This window comes from Hyperolius riggenbachi, chromosome 6 (genome assembly GCF_040937935.1).
Source record: "Hyperolius riggenbachi isolate aHypRig1 chromosome 6, aHypRig1.pri, whole genome shotgun sequence".
In the NCBI taxonomy this organism is placed as follows: Eukaryota; Metazoa; Chordata; class Amphibia; order Anura; family Hyperoliidae; genus Hyperolius; species Hyperolius riggenbachi.
The window spans coordinates 195,445,279-195,468,891 of record NC_090651.1 but is presented as its reverse complement, the minus strand read 5'-3'; the positions used below and the strand labels follow the sequence as shown (position 1 = coordinate 195,468,891).

Sequence of the window (23,613 nt, the reverse complement as noted above, 5' to 3'; positions counted from 1 at the left end):
AGTGGGTGCGTGCCAGGGAGCCCCTTTAGGGAGTGGGTGCATGCCAGGGAGCCCCTTTAGGGAGTGAGTGAGTGACAGGGAGCCCCTTTAGGGAGTGAGTGCGTGCCAGGGAGCCCCTTTAGGGAGTGGGTGCGTGCCAGGGAGCCCCTTTAGGGAGTGGGTGCGTGCCAGGGAGCCCCTTAAGGGAGTGAGTGAGTGACAGGGAGCCCCTTTAGGGAGTGAGTGAGTGACAGGGAGCCCCTTTAGGGAGTGAGTGCGTGCCAGGGAGCCCCTTTAGGGAGTGGGTGCGTGCCAGGGAGCCCCTTTAGGGAGTGAGTGAGTGACAGGGAGCCCCTTTAGGGAGTGAGTGAGTGCCAGGGAGCCCCTTTAGGAAGTGAGTGAGTGACAGGGAGCCCCTTTAGGGAGTGAGTGAGTGCCAGGGAGCCCCTTTAGGGAGTGAGTGAGTGACAGGGGAGCCCCTTTAGGGAGTGAGTGAGTGACAGGGAGCCCCTTTAGGGAGTGAGTGAGTGACAGGTAGCCCCTTTAGGGAGTGAGTGAGTGACAGGGAGCCCCTTTAGGCAGTGAGTGAGTGACAGGGAGCCCCTTTAGGGAGTGAGTGCGTGCCAGGGAGCCCCTTTAGGGAGTGGGTGCATGCCAGGGAGCCCCTTTAGGGAGTGGGTGCGTGCCAGGGAGCCCCTTTAGGGAGTGAGTGACAGGGAGCCCCTTTAGGGAGTGAGTGAGTGACAGGGAGCCCCTTTAGGGAGTGAGTGCGTGCCAGGGAACCCCTTTAGGGAGTGGGTGCGCGCCAGGGAGCCCCTTTAGGGAGTGAGTGAGTGACAGGGAGCCCCTTTAGGGAGTGAGTGAGTGCCAGGGAGCCCCTTTAGGGAGTGAGTGAGTGACAGGGAGCCCCTTTAGGGAGTGAGTGAGTGCCAGGGAGCCCCTTTAGGGAGTGAGTGCCAGGGGAGCCCCTTTAGGGAGTGAGTGAGTGACAGGGAGCCCCTTTAGGGAGTGAGTGAGTGACAGGTAGCCCCTTTAGGGAGTGAGTGAGTGACAGGGAGCCCCTTTAGGCAGTGAGTGAGTGACAGGGAGCCCCTTTAGGGAGTGAGTGAGTGACAGGGAGCCCCTTTAGGCAGTGAGTGAGTGACAGGGAGCCCCTTTAGGGAGTGAGTGTGTGCCAGGGAGCCCCTTTAGTGAGTGAGTGAGTGACAGGGAGGCCCCCCCTCTAGCCGCCGCCGCTCCCCCCCTACCTCTCAGCAGACCTCAGGATCAGCGGCGACCCGACCAGATGTACGAGCGGGCGCTGGACGCACCCGCTCGATATGCGGAAGTGATGTCACTTCCGCATATCAGTGCGGGCGCTGGGTCCTAGCGCCCGCACGATTGGTCGCCGGCTCGCCGCCTGATCCTGAGGTCTGAGACTGTCAGTGACGCGGCGGCTGGAGGGAGCCGCTGAGTCTTGACAGAGGGGGCGGCCGGGCGGAGATCCGTGGCACCCCAGGAAAGATTGGGGGCACGTGCCCCCCTAAAACAGGGCTAGCGATGCCCCTGGAAAAACTTACACGTAAAATTAAAAATATTCTAGTAATACATCTGGATCTTGATCCGGCTTCATGTCTGCTAGGAAGGCAACCTGAGCATGTCACTAATCCTCAGCATAAGCTCATACAATTCGTAATGAACTCAGCTAAAACATATTTAGCTTCACAATGGAAGCAGACTAACCTGATTTACTCTAGAGTGATTTCTAAAATCTACAACACAATGCTCAATGAGAAAATAAAGGCGAATTTGTCTGACAGGACTGACCACTTTGACAGAATCTGGCACCCCTGGATACAGAATGCTACCACACCTGGAATCAAAAGCCTCTTAGAAAATTTTTAGGAAAAACACCACGTATACAGCAAAAAAGAATAAAAGGAATTATTAACATAATATACCCACTGGCAAAGCATGTAACTATCCCCTTCCTCTCTCTACCCTCTTGCCCCTACCTGCTAGAAGCTTGAGAACAGATAGTCATCAGTTATTGTTAAACTTTATTATTTAAGAGCTCATATAATTGTTTCTGTACTTTGGTTTGGTAAGCCTTACCTACCTAAATATAGCCTCCTTTATGTTTCTTTCCACATATACAATGTGCTTGAGCGCATAAAGGTATAGACCAACTCTTATTTGAGGTTAAAAATAGTTACATAGTTACATAGTTATTTTGGTTGAAAAAAGACATACGTCCATCGAGTTCAACCAGTATAAAGTACAACACCAGCCTGCTCCCTCACATATCCCTGTTGATCCAGAGGAAGGCGAAAAAACCCTTACAGGGCCTGGTCCAATTAGCCCCTAAAGGGAAAAATTCCTTCCCGACTCCGGATGGCAATCAGATAAAATCCCTGGATCAACATCATTAGGCATTATCTAGTAATTGTAGCCATGGATGTCTTTCAACGCAAGGAAAGCATCTAAGCCCCCTTTAAATGCAGGTATAGAGTTTGCCATAACGACTTCCTGTGGCAATGCATTCCACATCTTAATCACTCTTACTGTAAAGAACCTTTTCCTAAATAAATGGCTAAAACGGTTTTCCTCCATGCGCAGATCATGTCCTCTAGTCCCTTGAGAAGGCCTAGGGAAAAAAGCTCATCCGCCAAGCTATTATATTGCCCTCTGATGGTAGCATACTTGGTAGCATACTTGTTTTAAAATAAATGATAACTAGAAATGTGATGTAATCAAACTTTACTGTTCCTGAAGCTCTGTATCTCAGATACTGAAATGTTATCAACAAAGAACTATGTTTGAAAGTACATTTTGTATTGTAAGAATATTTGGAATTTGTACTGCTACCTAATAAAAAAGTTTTGAAATAAAAAATGAAGTGTTTCTTCTACAATTACCTTCTACTACAAGTTGAGCCTTCACAGACACCTGGTCCACCTGGTTTCGGGCTGTGCAGATATACTTTCCAGAATCCTGTACAGTTACCCGCTGTAGACTTAGCGTGTTTTCATTAGTAATAGCATACCTGCCAGCAGTGAAAAGTGTTAATGAAAAATGCCCTCCAACAACGTGATACTTAAAATAATATAAAAATAATTAAAAATAATAATACAAAATAATTAAAATAATAAAACTTTGATAAAAAATAAGACACAACAGGGACAGGGGAAAAAACAGAGATTAATTTTTACTAGAATTTACTATAAAAACTTACAATGTGCCCTTACCATGGATTCATTTTAGTTCTACAACAAGTAGCTATAATTCTACTTACCGTCCGGTAGGGAGTATCCCTTGCTCTTTGCTCCATTGTATGGTAGGTCGTGGCACTCCGTGGACTCCACAGAAGAACTGAACAGTGGTGCCAGATTTTGTGATCCTGTCAGCAGGTTTGATGGTGAACAGCAGTGGTTCTAAAAAAGGTGCAACATTAACAACAACAAAAAATGAAATAAGTCCAGTAAGTTCTTCTTTCATTTGATTAAAATGTATCTCAACATTATGCTGGCCACACATATGCCAATTTGGTGTAGAATGTCTAAATAAAATCTACCAGCATGCAGGGATGCTCGGGTAGTACTTTTTAATACCCGCCCAGATCCGGATACGCAGATATCTGGATCCGATTCGGATATCCGAATTTGAAATTTTTATACCCGAACAGAATTCGGGTATCCGACCCTAGTATCTGGCCGGATTCAGATACCCGAATTGAAAACCGGAAATGGTCTTTTCAAGGCTACTTATCCCGTTTTAGAAGCTAAAAACATATCACCCTCACGCTGGGATTTTTCTTGCAGGGATTTGTAGTATGTCAAAAGCAAGCTCACATACCTTGGCTGGGATTTGATCCCAGGTCCACTGCATGGAGTGCTGCTATGCTCACCACTATACCAACAACCACATAAAGCAAAGCAAAGGACAGCACTTTGAAGTCTAGAAGTTACCAGGGCAAGGGAGGGAAGGATGAAAAGCTAGGTGGCCATGCAACCATTCCTGCTAACCTAAAGCTTACTTATAGACAGTCATATGAGACACATTCCGGGTGCAGGGCTGTGTGGTGAGTGATCATATAGACAGTCATACGAGACACATGCTGGGTGCAGGGCTGTGTGGTGAGTCAACACATTGGCTTAAAGGGACACTTAAGTCAAACAAAAAAAATAAATTTTACTCACCTAGGGCTTCCAATAGCCCCCTGCAGCTGTCCGCCGCCCTCGCCGTCTCCCTCCGATCCTCCTGGCCCCGCCAGCAGCCACTTCCTGTTTCGGTGACAGGAGCTGACAGGCTGCGGACGCAAGTGATTCTTCGCGTTCCCAGACACATTAGCACCCTCTATGCTGCTATATGGTATATGATATATGCTATAGCAGCATAGATGGCGCTATTGTGGCCAGGAACGCGAAGAATCACTCGCGTCCCCAGCCTGTCAGCTCCTGTCACCGAAACAGGAAGTGGCTGCCGGCGGGGCCAGGAGGATCGGAGGGAGATGGCGAGGGCACCGGGCAGCTGCAGCGGGCTATTGGAAGCCCCAGGTGAGTAAAATTCATTTTTTTTGTTTGACTTAAGTGTCCCTTAAAGCGGAATACAACCCTGCATTTCAACTTTGCTCTAAAACATTATTTACAGCATATTATATGCAACCAGCATATTTTTTTTTTTTACTAGACCAGCATTGGAAGGGTTACACAGAGCTTTAAAGTTCCTGGAGATTTCTGCAGACGCATCCGAAGCTGACATAGATACATTTTGTTTACATAAATGTATCTAAGTGTGGAACGTGACTCACTCTCTCTGACTGAGAAGGAGCTGGAGGACAGCCAAAGAGTGTGTAACATTTCTCAATAGATACATTTAACTAAATAGAATGTTACAATCTGGACTTCTGCATATCTCTCCACGGAACTTTAAACCTCTGTGTTTAACCCTTCCAATGCTGGTCTAGTAAAAAAAAAAATTGCTTTTTGCATATAATATGCTGTAAATAATGTTTTAGAGCAAAGTTGAAATGCAGGGTTATATTCCGCTTTAAGACTTTACCAATTCCAATGCTCCAATATGGGGAAGCTTCTCTGTTTGCTGTTTGCTGAGTTTTTTTTTTTTTAAGTGTGGTGTCACAGTTCACTCATCTCTTCAACCACAAGAAAAGCCCAGGAGTAGTCTTAGCTACCGTAATATCTATGTTACAGCAGGGCCCTTATAACACTTTCTCTTACAGGGCTATGGAAACCGTTTTGCCCATGCGATAAAGCGAGGTGCAAAAATGAAGCCATACCTAGCAGAGGATGGTGTTGATCCATTTACCTCTGGGTTATGGGCTCCACACACTCCTGCTGCACCACTCTGCAGTCTGTTTATGTTTGTATTCAATCTTCAAGTTTAAGAAGGGTACATTAGTTCCCTTCACAAAACACAAAGCTATCCCTGGGTGAGCTTGAACCACCAACCTTTTGGTTAACAGCCACATGCACTAATCAATTGTGCCACAGAGACTAGGTGTTGCTGCTACATGATTTTATGGGGATGTATGTGTGTCTTTTGGAGGGAGGAAGTAAGTCTGCTCCAAGAAGTTTAACACCAACTTTTACCTACAACAAAGCATTCCATTTGAGGCAGCAGAGTGGTACAGTGGAAGTGTGCTGGGCTTGTAACCCAGAGGCTGATGGATCAAAACCATCCTCTGCTAGGTATGATTTCATTTTTGCACCTTGCTTTATCGCATGGGCAAAACAGAGCTCCATCAGAGATGGTTAGAGTAAGTGTAATAAGCTGAGGCTGGGAGCACACTCATCTGCTGGTTTTCTGTATGCGTTTTCTGCACACCATATGTGTCTGTATGTTTGAAACTATGCAAGACCCCCCCCCCCCAAACTCAGCGTACCACTTGTACTGTACCCAACGCGATTAAATGTGCTTCATTGCTCTTATGTTGTCTTTTAACACAGAAGCTAATGTAATTAATTGGGAAAATGCGTGCAGTGCTTCGCCGCTGTCTGTTTTTACCTGCATGTGTTTTATCTGCAAAACACATTCAAGTGTGCACTAGCCAATTGAATAACATTGGTTCACGGTCCACCTGTGCAGAAAGTGTGTGTGTGTGTGTGCGTGCGTGCGTGCGTGCGTGTGTGTGTGTGGTGATTTCAAGTTATGCCCCTGATTTAAAGCATGGGTATATAGTTTAAAAGCATTTTTCAGAATAAAAATACATATATTTACATAGATCTGTACATGAGTCCTGAACGAGGGACACTTGAGGCCAACAGAGGGACAGGGTTTCCAAACCCAAAGAGGGACAGTTGGGAGCTCAGTTTTTGCTGGAATTTGTGGTTTATTCTGCTGCTAAGAGCAGCCATAACAGTAGGTTCTGGCCACACACTGATCACAGCAGCAAATCTGAGTTTTGGAAATGTATCCCAATCAGGTGCAATGTTATGTATTGCTGGGCCGTTTCTAGCCTGTCACTCAAGGCAAGAAGTCCTGTGCCTCCCCCCAAGAAAAAAAACAAAAACACGCACACACTAAAAAATATGAACTATATGGTTTATAAGGTGGATGCTTAATACAATATAGGGAGTTCATGAGATAAACAACTGGACGATCCTGTCGCATTTTGTTGCATTTTGCCCCTTCCTGCTCTCCCCCCAGCTTAGTGTGTAAATGCAGAGTATATCACAGCAGAAGTTGTGCTCTCAACTCTCCACTGGAGTCCAGTGCTGTGCTTCTGCCTCTTCAGTCGCCGCTCAGCCTAGTGCCCAGAATTGTCTATGTAGCATGATTACATGAGTGGAGATGGCCCGGACAGTGGGGTTTGCATCGCGGCGAACTGTGAACACATAGAGAGCTCGACCCGCCCCCTATACCACATCATTGGGCTAAACTTTGACCATCTACATCACAGTCAGCAGACACATGGCAGCCAATCAGGCTGCACTCCCTCCTGGACCCCCCCCCCCTATAAAAACGCTGCTGTGTCAGCCATTTTCTCACTCTGTTTGCTCCCTGCTTAGTGAGAGAAGGGAGATGTTGCTGGAGAGATAGGGGAAGCATTAGTTAGGTCTTTTCAAAGTAGATACCGTGGCGCCCCAATACACTAAGAGTGGATTGCTGCTGTGTAAGGATGAATCCTTTACATCCAAATGATCAGAAGTATTGTGTGTTGCACAGCACAGGTATACTCTTCTTAAAGGATGGTGTACTTATTTAATTCTTCACCTATATGCACTCAATGTGCAAGTAAAGCAAATAAAGTGCTTTCAGTGCAATGTATAAGTTCATTTATTTCTGGATTAAAAAGGCAAATACAGGCTAAACGAGGTGGGCACTTACTTCTGGAGGGTCCCAATCCACTTAGGACCCTCCCTAGATGATATCACTTCCCACACCAGGTGGTACTCAAGCCCTTTCACTCGAACCTGTCTCCGTGCTGCCGCTCCTGTCCCGACTAGTTTCGACAAATGCTGTCTTCAGGGGATAAACAGGAGCGGGTGGGCAAGCATACCATATATGCAAATTTTAAAAATCATAATTACCTCCTTCAGAATGCCCCTAAGCTCGTCCCAACGGTCGCCGCAATGGGCGCCGGTTGATTTCTGCTAACATTGAACTTCCGGTACGAGCGGCGCTATGCGGGTCACAGTGGGAACTTCCGGTTCCACCTCATTACTATGCGTATCATCTCATAGTCTATGCGGAAAAGGTGACGCATCATCCGATGCGCATAGCATACTGTAATTGAAGAGGAATGATTAATCAGCGCTACGCGTTGTATTGCCGTAGAAAAGTGAAATCAAGTGACACCACTTGAACAGACAGCAATTACTAGTTCTTTATGATCCCTCCAATCATCAGACACAATCACCAAGGTTAACAAGTTTATTGATACAAGATATAAACTATCAAAATACAAACTACAAAGTTATCCTAAAGAAGACAAAGATTAAGAGTACAATACAATACAATAATATAAACACAACACATCACCTTGTGTTTCTAGGTGTCTGCTCAAGGTTGCAGCAACTTCCACCCGTCCTACGTGAGTGACTCTTTCCCCCGCGACGGCTAAGAAGTCCCTTAGGCAGAGCAAGCAGTCAAGTCAACGCTGGATGGCCAGTCCAGCGAGAGTCCAGAGAAATCTCAACCTCCTAAAATATCAGCTTGGGTTTTATAGTCTTTCCTTCCATAGACCATCATGGTGCCCCATGCTAGCCTATAGAGTATGGAAAAACCCCTCCTAGATGATCAACAAGTGATAATGGCTGGAACTTTACCAGAAAGCGTCATCTCTCGGCCATCCTTGACTGGCAACTTTACAACCTGCTCATAAGTGATTCTTCTGTTATGAACACAATTAGGTAGTCATATTAGAATATAATCACTTTCATTATAACTTTAAATGGCCCCTTTCAAACCATTCTACACTCTCAACATTTAATCTACAATATCTCTATTTTCATACTTAAAAGCGTATTATCAGTTAAACAAGAGCAAGGCGCCCTAGAGCTATATTAGCACTTATCCCACATTAGTACTAGTAATTGTACTTTGTGAACTAAAAGAACACATCTGGTATTAAGTTCTCGTAAACAAGTGTTAAGGAAATCCTCCAGACCCAAATGAACCAATGTACAGATCCGAATGAAGAGATTCACATATAAAAGGGCTCACTATATATTATTTAGCATATAAAATATATAGCACTACACGCGTATATAAGGAAATATTTCCGCATAAAGCCTCCTTTGAGAGTAATTATAGGGGCAATTCCTAAGGAGTAGGTTATTAAACACTACTTAACAACATCACAAAACTCATCTAATATATCAACTTCTAAAGATATATATCATAGTTTTTCACACTCAACCAGGGGCGGAGCTTGGGGTGGGCGGGGTAGGACATGTGCCCCGGGCGCTGACGTCCTAAGGGCGCCCAGCCGCACATTGTTTTGTTTTGTTTTTTTAAATGTCCTCTCTCTGCTGCAGCTGCCTTGTTCAGGACTGGCTCTGCCTTCCTGTGTGATGATGTCACAGGCAGAGAGCCATTTGCTGCATGGTGAGGAGGAGCCAACAAGCTAGGAAGGGAAGTGTGACTGTGGAGGTGGGCGGAGACGGACAGAGTAGAATGGAGCCAGCGAGCCAGAAGCCAACCAAGCAGATGCAGAGACAGACATCGGGGAGAGGCAGCCTTGTGTTGGGCAGGAAAAAAAGTAAGCTCCTCTGTCAGCTTCCTGTTCTGCATTCATGTATGCCTGCTCCGATGCTCTGCAGATCAAATAGCCCTCTGCTAAGGTGAATTTTCTGTAGCTGGTGTGATAACAATGTCCTGTCACTGGTACAAAGTTCTCCGTTTTTCAAAGCCCCTCTGCTAGGTACTAGCCTCCCCCACACTTCTGCCTCGATAGCTGCTCCTCCATCATAGTCACATATCTGCAACTAACTTCCCTGCACATGGTCACTGCCTAATGCTGTCACACTCAGTGCTGCTGTTCTTTGATCTGACAGCGTGACTATGGAGTGCAGGGGGAGAGAGCCCAGTGACATTGGGTAAAGTCAGTAAGCACAAATGGTCTGCCTCTGCTGACACCATAGGAATCTAGTGGATCAATTAACACTTTATGGTCTCCAGGCATTTCCCCCACATGGTGCTGCTGTTAATGTTATATGAGGCAAGGTACCTGGCACAAGAAACCCTTCATTCTACAAGCATCTTCCTCTCACTGTGCTGTTGTTAATGTTGTTAACACTTTAACATGACTGATCACTGTGTATGGAAGATACTAATGCTGAATACACACGGTGCATTCACGCACTCGATTTCCCGCTCGTTTCCCGTCGATTTGTTTATTTCCAACATGTCCGATTTGGATTTCGATGGATCGTTAGGTCGATTCGCATGCAAAGTATGTCAAATCGACCTAACGATCCATCGAAATCCAAATCGGACATGTTGGAAATAAACGAATCGACAGGAATCGAGCGGGAAATCGAGTGCGCGAACGCACCATGTGTATCCAGCATTAGAGATCATCAGGGGTTAATATCTCCAGATATCTTGCCTTATGCAACATTAAAAGCAGCAGGGTGGAGGAATTTAATCTTAAGAGGGTCAAAAAGTTGAGTCAACTTATACACAAAGTCTACTTGTATTTGAGTATATACCGTAGTCATGTTGCTGACTCTCCAGAGGAGCTCACAATCTTATGCTGGGGATACACGTAGAGTTGAGCTGAAATTCTTCGTAATTTCGCATTACTATAATTACGCATGCGAAATTTGCGATTACGATGCGAAATTACGGTAGCGTAATTGCCATTAAAATCGTAATTGAAAATACCGTAAGCGTAATTTTCAACGCGTAATTTCGTGTTTCGTTCATGCCGTAATTTCGCATTAAACGCTACCGTCATTTCGCGTTAAACCGTAACGCTCCGTATAATGTAAAAAAGCCGCCGACTTTAAGGGTTAATAGCAAAGCCCCCTTAAATGCCAAGAGCCTCAAATTTGGAGAATATATTAAGGAGATCAGGAGGAATAAGAGGAAAAACATTTTTTTCAAAAAGACCTTATAGTTTTTGAGAAAATCGATGTTAAAGTTTCAAAGTAATAATGTATACATTTAAAAACCCGCCGACTTTAACGGTTAATAGCAAAGCCTGCTTAAAGTTTAGGAACTCCAAATTCCCAGGGTATATTAAGGGGATCAGTGGGAATAAGAGGAAAAAAATGTTTTTCAAACAGACCTTATAGTTTTTGAGAAAATCGATTTTTAAGTTTCAAGGGCAAAAATGTCTTTTAACCCCCTTGGCGGTATGAAAAATACCGCCAGGGGGAAGCGCAACAGTTTTTTTTAATTTTTTTTTTTTTTATCATGTAGCGAGCCGAGGGCTCGCTACATGATAGCCGCTGCTCAGCGGCATCCCCCCAGCCCCGCCGATCGCCTCCGGCGATAGGCGATCAGGAAATCCCGTTCAAAGAACGGGATTTCCTGGAGGGCTTCCCCCGTCGCCATGGCGACGGGGCGGGATGACGTCACCGACGTCAGCGACGTCGGGACGTCATTGGGAGACCCGATCCACCCCTCGGCGCTGCCTGGCACTGATTGGCCAGGCAGCGCTCGGGGTCTGGGGGGGGGGGGGGCGCGCGCCGCACCGGATAGCGGCGATCGGGCGCGCGGCGGCGGCGATCGGGGTGCTGGCGCAGCTAGCAAAGTGCTAGCTGCGTCCAGCAAAAAAAAAATTAAGTAAATCGGCCCAGCAGGGCCTGAGCGGCACCCTCCGGCGGCTTACCCCGTGTCACACACGGGGTTACCGCCAAGGAGGTTAAATGCGGAAAATGTCAGGTTTTTTTGCACAGGTAACAATAGTGTATTATTTTCATAGATTCCCCCAAGTGGGAAGAGTTTTACTTACTTCGTTCTGAGTGTGGGAAATATAAAAAAAAACGACGTGGGGTCCCCCCTCCCAGACCTCTTAAACCCCTTGTCCCCCATGCAGGCTGGGATAGCCAGAATGCGGAGCACCGGCGCCTGACTATACCAGCCCGCATGGTCCATGGATTTGGGGGGTCTCAGAAGGGGAGGGGCAGCCAAGCTTTCCCCTCCCCCTCCGAGCCCTTGTCCAATCCAAGGACAAGGGGCTCTTCTCCACCTCCGATGGGCGGTGGAGGTGGAGGCCGCGATTTCCTGGGGGGGGGGGGGTCATGGTGGAATCTGGGAGTCCCCTTTAAAAAGGGGTCCCCCAGATGCCCACCCCCCCTCCCAGGAGAAATGAGTATAGAGGTACTTGTACCCCTTACCCATTTCCTTTAAGAGTTAAAAGTAAATAAACACACAAACACTTAGAAAAAGTATTTTAATTAAACAAAAAACATAACCACGAAAAAAGTCCTTTAATATTCTTAATTAACCATTAATACTTACCTGTCCCTTTAAATAAATGATCCCTCGAAATAGCCTCGGAAATGTTCTATCAGTTACAATGTAACAAAGTTATTACAATGTAACAACTTTGTTACATTGTAACTACGCCGCACCCGACGTCACTCGCCGCTCAGCCGCCGCATACGCGTCTGCGCTGCACGGACCCGACAGAGCTCTGAGCTATATAGCTCAGAGCTCTGAGAAGCATCTTTGAATTTGGGCTCCAAGGAGCCCCATTGGTCCTTAGCAGACCAATGGGGTTCCTTTAAATCAGAAGGAACCCCATTGGTCTGCTAAGGACCAATGGGGCTCCTTGGAGCCCAAATTCAAAGATGCTTCTCAGAGCTCTGAGCTATATATCTCAGAGCTCTGTCGGGTCCGTGCAGCGCAGACGCGTATGCGGCGGCTGAGCGGCGAGTGACGTCGGGTGCGGCGTAATTACAATGTAACAAAGTTGTTACATTGTAATAACTTTGTTAGATTGTAACTGATAGAACATTTCCGAGGCTATTTCGAGGGATCATTTATTTAAAGGGACAGGTAAGTATTAATGGTTAATTAAGAATATTAAAGGACTTTTTTCGTGGTTATGTTTTTTGTTCAATTAAAATACTTTTTCTAAGTGTTTGTGTGTTTATTTACTTTTAACTCTTAAAGGAAATGGGTAAGGGGTACAAGTACCTCTATACTCATTTCTCCTGGGAGGGGGGGTGGGCATCTGGGGGACTCCTTTTTAAAGGGGACTCCCAGATTCCACCATGAACCCCCCCCCCCCCCCCCAGGAAATCGTGGCCTCCACCTCCACCGCCCATCGGAGGTGGAGAAGAGCCCCTTGTCCTTGGATTGGACAAGGGCTCGGAGGGGGAGGGGAAAGCTTGGCTGCCCCTCCCCTTCCGAGACCCCCCAATCCATGGACCATGCGGGCTGGTATAGTCAGGGTGCGGAGCCCCACGCGGCCGGTGCTCCGCATTCTGGCTATCCCAGCCTGCATGGGGGACAACGGGTTAAAGAGGTCTGGGAGGGGGGACCCCACGTCGTTTTTTTTTATATTTCCCACACTCAGAACGAAGTAAGTAAAACTCTTCCCACTTGGGGGAATCTATGAAAATAATACACTATTGTTACCTGTGCAAAAAAAACTGACATTTTCCGCATTTAAAAGACATTTTTGCCCTTGAAACTTAAAAATCGATTTTCTCAAAAACTATAAGGTCTTTTTTGAAAAAAAAAATGTTCCTGTTATTCCCACTGATCCCCTTAATATACCCTAGGAATTTGGTGTTCCTAAACTTTAAGCAGGCTTTGCTATTAACCGTTAAAGTCAGCGGGTTTTTAAATGTATACATTTTTTCTTTGAAACTTTAACATCGATTTTCTCAAAAACTATAAGGTCTTTTTGAAAAAAAAAATTTCCTCCTATTCCTTCTGATCTCCTTAATATATTCTCCAAATTTGAGGCTCTTAGCATTTAAGGGGGCTTTGCTATTAACCCTTAAAGTCGGCGGCTTTTTTATATTATACGGAGCGTTACGGTTTAACGCGAAATTACAGTAGCGTTTAATGCGAAATTACGGCATGAACAAATACCCATTGTAATGCGAAAATTACGCGAAAATTACGCTTACGCGAAATTTCGCGAAATCCTTCTTCATTACGATTATGTACTTACGGCCATAATCGTAATTACACTAATTACGCGAAATTTCGCGAAATCGTAATTACGTCATTACGCTCATCTCTAGATACACGGTACGTTTCTGTACCGTGTATCGAGCAGCTGATCCGGCCAGCTGATAATATTCAGCTGGTCCGATCACGCTGCTTGATCCCCGTCGGCGGACAATGGCAGGGAATCGAGCGGCTGATAAGGAGCGCTGGTGGGGACGAGCGGTTATCGATCCGCGCGTGGCGCGGCGGGAGTCGATCCGGCGGCTAATCGGCCGCCGGATCGACCCGTGTATTCCCACCATTGTTGTACCGTACTCCTAGTCTAATGTCCTACCATATTATTATTATGTATTTATATAGCACTGACAGGTTTTGCAGCACTTTACAGAATACATAGTCATGTCACTGACTGTCCTCAGAGGAGCTCACAATCTAATCCTACCTTAGTCATAGTGTAATGTCCTGCCATATTATTATTATGTATTTATATAGCACTGATATCTCCTGCAGCACATTACAGAATACATAGTCATGCAACTGACTGTCCTTAGAGGAGCTCACAATCTATTCCTACCATACTCCTAGTCTAATGCTCTACGCTACCATATTATTATTATGTATTTATATAGCACTGACATCTTCTGCAGCACTTTACAGAATACATAGTCATGTCACTGACTGTCCTCAAAGGAGCGCACAGTCTAATCCTGCCATAGTCTAATGCATAACCTTTTATTACTATTATTATTATTATGTATTTATATAGCACTGACACATCTTCTGCAGCACATTACAGAGTATAGAGTCATGTTACTGACTGTCCTCAGAGGAGCTCACACTCTAATCCTACCATAGTCCTAGTTTAATGTCCTCCCATATAGCACCAAACTCTTCTGCAGCACTTAACAGAGTACCCACACACCCCTTTTGTGGTGTGGCGTTTCTCCTTAGAGGGTGCATTAATAGTTTTTGTCCCCGGGCGCTGAACGCCCTAGCTACGCCTATGCACTCAACTAAAAGAAATGAGCTAAAAATAAATAAGATAAAAAAACATAAAAATTGTAAATACATTCACAGTTCCTTCACATAAAAAGATTATTGCACTTTTCCTATAGGACAATTCTTTCAAAATTGAATCCACAGAATATCCATTCCTTATCCTGTGGTGACATCTAGTGTCCAACAGAAATCATTACATCTCCTTGTAAGTTCCAAAAGCGATAATTCAACAAAGTCCCAATGGATTCCACATCATTGCACTTCCCCTGTCGCCATCTTATGGTCAATCCATATATCTCCCCATGCCATGATTATTTTATTCTACTCCACAACAATTCCAATTCAATTATGTACACTTCATAAAATTAGTATCGAAATTAAAAATTAATTAAAATAGCTTCATCCCAAAAGGAGGTAATTATGATTTTTATATATATATGGTATGCTTGCCCGCCCGCTCCTGTTTATCCCCTGAAGACGGCATTTGCCGAAACTAGTCGGGACAGGAGCGGGCAGCACGGAAACAGGTTCGAGTGGAAGGGCTTGAGTACCACCTGGTGTGGGAAGCGATATCATCTAGGGAGGGTCCTGAGTGGATTGGGACCCTCCAGAAGTAAGTGCCCACCTCGTTTAGCCTGTATTTGCCTTTTTAATCCAGAAATAAATGAACTTATACATTGCACTGAAAGCACTTTATTTGCTTTATTTGCACATTGAGTGCATATAGGTGAAGAATTAAATAAGTACACCATCCTTTAAGAAGAGTATACCTGCGCTGTGCAACACACAATACGTTAGTTAGGTCTTGTTAGCTTGCTCCTTGCTGATATTTGTTGCTGAAAAGCACCACAAAAAAGATCTTTTGAGAGCTAATGTTCTTGTGATGTGTTTTTTTTTTTGTGTGTGCCACTGACACTGCATATACAGCCCTGTCTGTCGCAGCTGGGTGGCCCTTGCTATACTGTGCCAGACCCAGCACAGTCAGTGGATACCTTTCACTGCATCCATGTGACTGCACATTGTATTATACCAGTCAGTGCATACCTTTCACTGCATCTCTGTGAAAGGCAAAACTATGGATAGGACAGTTATCACTCCTTTATCATTTATTATTAGTTAATCAATATCTTCTGCTTGCTCATACACATATCCATATAAGAGAAGTAGGATAATATTTATATCCTGATATACTCATTCAATTATAATACATAGCTTAGTTCAGTAACTGCAAGGCAAAGATACATCACAGTTTAGCATAAATGTTTAGCCGGGAGCCATTTTGTCTCCCAGACGCCATATTGTCTTTATAAGAGACAATGGATTTCTAAAATAAGTCTCTCAGATAATATTCAGTATTTCGTTTATAAGTTACAAGATACCAGCTATACAGAACAGGCTGTACCAATTGACTCCTTTTATTGTAGAAATTTAGTCTTTGAAGCTCATCTGAGAGCAATCCACATGCACAGCCGGCTTCAATAAAGACACATGAAAAGACTTTATACCTTTCATACATGATGGCAGCATAATGACATAAGTGACATCATTGAACTTTTTGGACACGGGGTATGGGCCTATAAATCTGGGGCCCAACTTAGCTGAAGGTTGCTTCAGGGCCAAATGTCGGGTAGAAACCCACACCATGTCTCCTGGCAGGAATTCCCACTCTACTGACCGTCTTTTATCAGCCTGCTTCTTTTGAGTCTGAAAAGCTCTTTTCAGATTATTTTTGACCATTGACCACATCTCCTTTAATGATCCCTGCAAATCCTCCAGCGCAGGGAAAGGAGAAGACACCACCGGTAACGGGGAGAATCTGGGAGATCTCCCCGTGACCACTTGGAATGGCGAAAAGCCTGAAGAAGTATTTTTCAAATGATTGTGTGCAAATTCTGCAAATGGTAAAAACTTTGCTCACTCCAATTGGGAATCAGCCACATAGCACCTCAAGAATTGCTCCAATGACGAATTGACCCTCTCGGTCTGACCATTGGTCTGTGGGTGGTAGCCAGACGAGAACGACAGATTCATACCCATGTGATGACAAAAGGCCCGCCAAAACCTAGACACGAAGTGGACTCCCCTATCTGACACCACATCTTCCGGAATGCCATGTAATCGGAAAATGTGCTGAGTGAAGAGATATGCCAGTTCCTGAGCAGAGGGGAGTCCATACAGGGGAATAAAATGAGCCATCTTGCTGAACCTGTCGACTACCACCCAAATGACCGTCTTACCCTCGGACCTGGGGAGTTCAACAACAAAATCCATAGACAAGTGGGTCCATGGCTCTTCAGGTACAGGCAAGGACTGAAGTGTGCCTGCTGGGGCCTGTCTGGAAGGTTTGCTCCTGGCGCAAACTAAACAGTCCCTAACAAATTCCTTACAGTCTAGGGGTAAAGATGGCCACCAAACACATTTAGTCAATAACTCCTGTGTCCTAGCCACTCTCGCATGACCTGCATTTTTGTGGGCGTGAAACAGCTGCAAGAGTTGTAACCGTAAATGCAACGGTACAAACAACACCCCCTCAGGTTTCCCCTCGGGAACCTCCAGTTGGTACGGTCTTAAAGTGAGTGACCAGTCCTCCCATGTCTATGTGACTGCTACGACAACCTTCTCGGGCAGGATGTTTTCAGGAGTTGAAGGTTGTACTGACTCTAAACATCTAGACAAAGCATCCGCTTTGATGTTTTTACTTTCAGGCTTATAGGTTATTATAAATCTGAACCTCGTAAAAAATAGGGACCAGCGAGCCTGTCGGGGAGTGAGTCTCTTGGCCCCCTCAATGTATTCCAGGTTTTTATGGTCGGTGTAGACCGTAATCACATGCTCTGCTCCTATGAGCCAATGACGGCACTCCTCAAATGCAAGTTTAATGGCTAGTAATGCACAGTTCCCAATGTCGTAATTTCTCTCAGCCGGAGAGAATTTACGTTAAAAAAAGGCACATGGATGCAATCTACCTTGAAACCCATAATATTGCGACAGCACAGCCCCAACCCCTATCTCAGATGCATCCACTTCCACTATAAAAGGACAGGTGACATCCACATGTCGCAGAATAGGGGCAGAACAAAACATATTCTTCAGAGTCGAGAAGGCAGAATGTGCTTCCTCCGACCAATTATAAGTGTCTGTCCCCTTCTTGGTGAGATCAGTAAGGGGTTACACTACTCAGGAGAATCCTGTAACGATTGCGGAATTCTCTCCGTGATCAGCGCACAAGACGTGTGCGCTGACACTGCGGAAATCCTCCACAAACGTATAATTTGCGGAAACCCAGCAGAAGGTGCAATACACCTGTAGAGGGAAATTCCTGTCGACAGGGGAAGCTGTGGAGTGCAGAGGAACAGCTCCACTGCTCTACCACACACGCCAGACAGGAATTGCACGAAGGGACGAAACGCAATCTCAAGAGAGGCGATTGAGAATGAGCACAGAGACAGATTGTATGTGTGTGCACCAAACTAGTCGCCAACCCGTGACGGTGCACACACCACAGCAGATATGAAGTAGGAACGCGATCGCGAGAGGTGCGATCGCCAGACGTGACACAAGGTTATAGCAAGGCAGAGCACGAGAGTAGCAAAGGCACAGAAAATCATACAATGAGGAGATACGAAAAATAACAAACACTAGCTAAACGCGAACACCGCACTCATACGCAACAGTGCACGCGTTTATGCGCGGTCTCCACGTGATAAGCACAATAGAGACAAGCACGCCTAACTAACCATCGACAGACAAACATGAAACAGAGGACTCGAGCGCTTGTTTAACGGTTACCTCACCGAGCCTCCAGCAAGCGTTCGTAGCAGACAAGACAGACACACGAAAACAGGAACAGGCAGGAGATAGGATCCACAGCACTAGCGAAAAAGAGGCCAGTGCGATCCAGGGAGACAGAACAGAAGGATCCACAGCACTAGCGCAGGATGCTAGTGCGATCCAGGTACAGGGTAGCAGAACAGAAGGATCCACAGCACTAGCGCAGGATGCTAGTGCGATCCAGGTACAGAGTAGCAGAACAGAAGGATCCACAGCACTGGTGCAGGATGCTAGTGCGATCCAGATACAGAGTAGCAGAACAGAAGGATCCACAGCACTAGCGCAGGATGCTAGTGCAATCCAGGTACAGAGTAGCAGAACAGAAGGATCCACAGCACTGGCGCAGGATGCCAGTGAGATTCAGGGAAACAGATCAGAAGGGGCTACCAGTAACAACCGCTGTTCCGGTTAGCACCCAGACACACAGAACGATTTCCTGTCGACCACCGCTGGGACAGGACAATCGCAACAGACAAACAAAACAGATAAGCAATCCTAACTGCACTAAGCAAACATGCCCAGTGCTGTTTCCAGGGATTACTCTAGGCTAATCTTCAACAAAGAGCAAGGCTGACACTCCCGGCGAGTGTCACACAGGATCTAACTCTTATGACCAGCAACTTACTGTGGGAAACATAGCTCTTTATAAAGCAAGCCCACAGGGGATGTGGCTAGGCAATCTGCATGACAAACATATGCAAATTCCTCAGCAGCAAGCTGCACAACTGACAAAAGGTCTCTCTTCCAGAGACCTGCAGAATGCAGTCCTGAACAGTGATCAAAAGGCTGCCTGCCTGCGCAGGCAGCCACGCGGATCCTCACAGTACCCCCCCCCCCTCCTCTAGGGTCGGATTCCAGACGACCCTCCAAACTGATATCAACAAAAGACTCTAACTGAAGACTCATGAAGGTCAGGACAGCCCGACAAGTAGTGTTGGGCGAACAGTGTTCGCCACTGTTCGGGATCTGCAGAACATCACCCTGTTCGGGTGATGTTCGGGTTCGGCCGAACACCTGATGGTGTTCGGCCAAACTGTTCGGCCATATGGCCGAACTAAGAGCGCATGGCCGAACGTTACCCGAACGTTCGGCTAGCGCTGTGATTGGCCGAACGGGTCACGTGTAGTGTTGGGCGAACATCTAGATGTTCGGGTTCGGGCCGAACATGGCCGCGATGTTCGGGTGTTCGAGCCGAACTCCGAACATAATGGAAGTCAATGGGGACCCGAACTTTCGTGCTTTGTAAAGCCTCCTTATTAGAGTTGGGCCGAACCTCCGATTTTAGGTTCGCGAACCGGGTTCGCGAACTTTCGCGTAACGTTCGGTTCGCGTTAAAGTTCGCGAACCGCAATAGACTTCAATGGGGATGCGAACTTTGAACAAAAAAATAATTATGCTGGCCACAAAAGTGATGGAAAAGATGTTTCAAGGGGTCTAACACCTGGAGGGGGGCATGGCGGAGTGGGATAGATGCCAAAAGTCCCCGGGAAAAATCTGGATTTGACGCAAAGCAGCGTTTTAAGGGCAGAAATCACATTGAATGCTAAATGACAGGCCTAAAGTGCTTTAAAACATCTTGCATGTGTATACATCAATCAGGTAGTGTAATTAAGGTACTGCTTCACACTGACACACCAAACTCACCGTGTAACGCACCGCAAACAGCTGTTTGTGTAGTGACGGCCGTGCTGGACTGGTGCGCACCATGGCGAGAGTGCAGTGGCGGGTTCACAGAACAGGTATGCAGTGGCGTGTTCACTAAACAGGTATACAGTGGCGGGTCCACTGAACAGAACAGGTATACAGTGGCGGGTTCACAGAACAGGTATACAGTGGCGGGTCCACTGAACAGAACAGGTATACAGTGGCGGGTTGACAGAACAGGTATGCAGTGGCAGGTTCACTGAACACAACAGGTATGCAGTGGCGTGTTCACTAAACAGGTATACAGTGGCGGGTCCCCTGAACAGAACAGGTATACAGTGGCGGGTTCACAGAACAGGTATACAGTGGCAGGATCACTGAACAGGTATACAGTGGCGGGTCCACTGAACAGAACAGGTATACAGTGGCGGGTCCACTGAACAGAACAGGTATACAGTGGCGGGTTCACAGAACAGGTATACAGTGGCGGGTCCACTGAACAGAACAGGTATACAGTGGCGGGTTCACAGAACAGGTATGCAGTGGCAGGTTCACTGAACACAACAGGTATGCAGTGGCGTGTTCACTAAACAGGTATACAGTGGCGGGTCCACTGAACAGAACAGGTATACAGTGGCGGGTTCACAGAACAGGTATACAGTGACAGGATCACTGAACAGGTATACAGTGGCGGGTCCACTGAACAGAACAGGTATACAGTGGCGGGTTCACAGAACAGGTATACAGTGGCGGGTTCACAGAACAGGTATACAGTGGCGGGTCCACTGAACAGAACAGGTATACAGTGGCGGGTTCACAGAACAGGTATACAGTGGCGGGTCCACTGAACAGAACAGGTATACAGTGGCGGGTTCACAGAACAGGTATGCAGTGGCAGGTTCACTGAACACAACAGGTATGCAGTGGCGGGTTCACAGAACAGGTATACAGTGGCGGGTCCACTGAACAGAACAGGTATACAGTGGCGGGTTCACAGAACAGGTATACAGTGGCAGGATCACTGAACAGGTATGCAGTGGCAGGATCACTGAACAGGTATGCAGTGGCAGGATCACTGAACAGGTATGCACTGGCAGGATCACTGAACAGGTATGCAGTGGCAGGATCACTGAACAGGTATGCAGTGGCAGGATCACTGAACAGGTATGCACTGGCAGGATCACTGAACAGGTATGCAGTGGCAGGATCACTGAACAGGTATGCACTGGCAGGATCACTGAACAGGTATGCAGTGGCAGGATCACTGAACAGGTATGCAGTGGCAGGATCACTGAACAGGTATGCAGTGGCAGGATCACAGTACAGGTATGCAGTGGGCTGAGGGCTCACTGAACAGAACAGGTATGCAGCCAGGAAAAGCTAAGCCTAACTAATCTTTCCCTAGAGACAGACAGCAGCTCGCCCTACTCTCTCTAATGCAGGCACATGAGTGGCCGTAATGGCCGCCGCTGCCTGCCTTATATAAGGGGGGGTGGGGCTCCAGGGGCTAGTGTAGCCTAATTGGCTACACTGGGCCTGCTGACTGTGATGTAGAGGGTCAAAGTTGACCCTCAGGTGCATTATGGGGCGAACCGAACTTCCGCAAAACGTTCGCGTGCGGCACCCGCACGCGAACCACCTAAGTTCGCGCGAACCACGTTCGCCGGCAAACCGTTCGGCCCAACTCTACTCCTTATATGCTACATACCCCAAATTTACAGGGTATGTGCACCTTGGAAGTGGGCACAAGAGGAAAAAAAATTAGCAAAAAGAGCTTATAGTTTTTGAGAAAATCGATTTTAAAGTTTCAAAGGGAAAACTGTCTTTTAAATGCGGGAAATGTCTGTTTTCTTTGCACAGGTAACATGCTTTTTGTCGGCATGCAGTCATAAATGTAATACATATAAGAGGTTCCAGGAAAAGGGACCGGTAACGCTAACCCAGCAGCAGCACACGTGATGGAACAGGAGGAGGGTGGCGCAGGAGGAGAAGGCCACGCTTTGAGACACAACAACCCAGGCCTTGCATGAGGACAAGAAGCGTGCGGATAGCAATTTGCGTTTTGTCGCCATGCAGTCATAAATTTAATACAGATGACATCTGCAAACCAGAGTTACAGGGGTCCAAAATTGGGCGTACGTTAAAAAGGGGCGCTGGGAAAAAAGGGCGCCGGGTTTTTAACGATAAGCATGGATAACGTTTAAAATTGTATTGTACTGTATTTCGTTTAAAATTAATGTTTTTTAAAGTTATAAATCATTAAATAATGTGCATTAAATCGGCAATTGTAAAAACGTTAATCTTTCGTTTAAATAGTGAAACGTATAATAACGTTTAAAAAAAAAATTACTAAGTAACCCTCCCTGTACCTACCCCTAACCCCTAGACCCCCCTGTTAGTGCCTAAACCTAAGACCCCCCTGTTGGTGCCTAAACCTAAGACCCCCCTGTTAGTGCCTAAACCTAAGACCCCCCTGTTGGTGCCTAAACCTAAGACCCCCCTGTTGGTGCCTAAACCTAAAACCCCCTGTTGGTGCCTAAACCTAAGACCCCCCTGTTGGTGCCTAAACCTAAGACCCCCCTGTTGGTTTTTTCGTTTAAAAATAATGTTAAAAAAAAAAAAAAAGTACTGTTTTTCGTTTAAAAATAATGTTTGGAAAAAAATATTGTACTGTTTTTCGTTTAAAAATAATATTTAAAAATGTATAAATCATTAAATAATGTGTAATCATGAGAAACAGTAATAAAACATTAAGTCTCCGGGCGCCGCTTTTAAAACGTTAGTTTTCTCCGGCGCCCTTTTTTCCTATCGGGCGCCCATTAAACGATATTTATTATAGGAGTGAATGGCGGCGCCCGATTTGTCCACTAGCCTCAGGCGCCCGAATTTACTGTTTCCCAAAATTGGTAAAATCCCCCATAGGCTTTCATTGGGCCTCCTATTTACAGTTCCAAAATCTCACATCTTTTCAAAGGGCAATTGATCAGCAGTGGCAAATTTTCTAGCATTGTAGGGACCCTTAAGAGGGAACATGACTGGTGAGTTTCGGGCCCCTAGGCCAAAGAGGTCATAGCCTAGGGTCACAAAAACCTGTTTATTTGGGCTATTTCAATGGTAGTGATGGTGACGTACAAAAATCTCAGCTATGGCCGTTAGCAACGTCTGAATTTCACGAAATGTCTCATGCAGGTAGAAGACATATTGTTAGACTTGGATTCCAAAGATGGGGTCCCTACATCTCTGCAAACCAGAGTTACAGGGGTCCAAAATTGGTAAAATCCCCCATAGACTTTCATTGCCTCCCTATTTCACTTTCCAAAATCTCACATCTTTTCAAAGGGCAATGGCTCAGCAGTACCAAATTTTCTAGCATTGTAGGGACCCTTAGGGGGAACATGACTGGTGAGTTTCGGGCCCCTAGGCCAAAGAGGTCATAGCCTAGGGTCACAAAAACCTGTTTATTTGGGCTATTTCAATGGTAGTGATGGTGACGTACATAAATCTCAGCTATGGCCGTTAGCAACGTCTGAATTTTACGAAATGTCTCATGCAGGTAGAAGACATATTGTTAGACTTGGA

At 46.0% G+C, this 23,613-nt stretch overlaps 1 protein-coding gene across 2 annotated transcripts in view; it reads right to left on the bottom strand.

Moving 5' to 3' along the window:
• Window positions 1-23,613, bottom strand: part of ROBO4 (roundabout guidance receptor 4) — a 1,158,575-nt gene that overhangs the window by 865,400 nt on the left and 269,562 nt on the right. For both annotated transcript variants that reach the window (XM_068240264.1, XM_068240265.1), the window contains exons 3-4: window positions 3,254-3,392; window positions 2,877-3,004 (exon numbers count right to left, since the gene is read on the bottom strand). In XM_068240264.1, coding sequence (XP_068096365.1) covers window positions 2,877-3,004; window positions 3,254-3,392 — 267 coding nt within the window. The remainder of the gene's footprint in view (window positions 1-2,876; window positions 3,005-3,253; window positions 3,393-23,613) is intronic.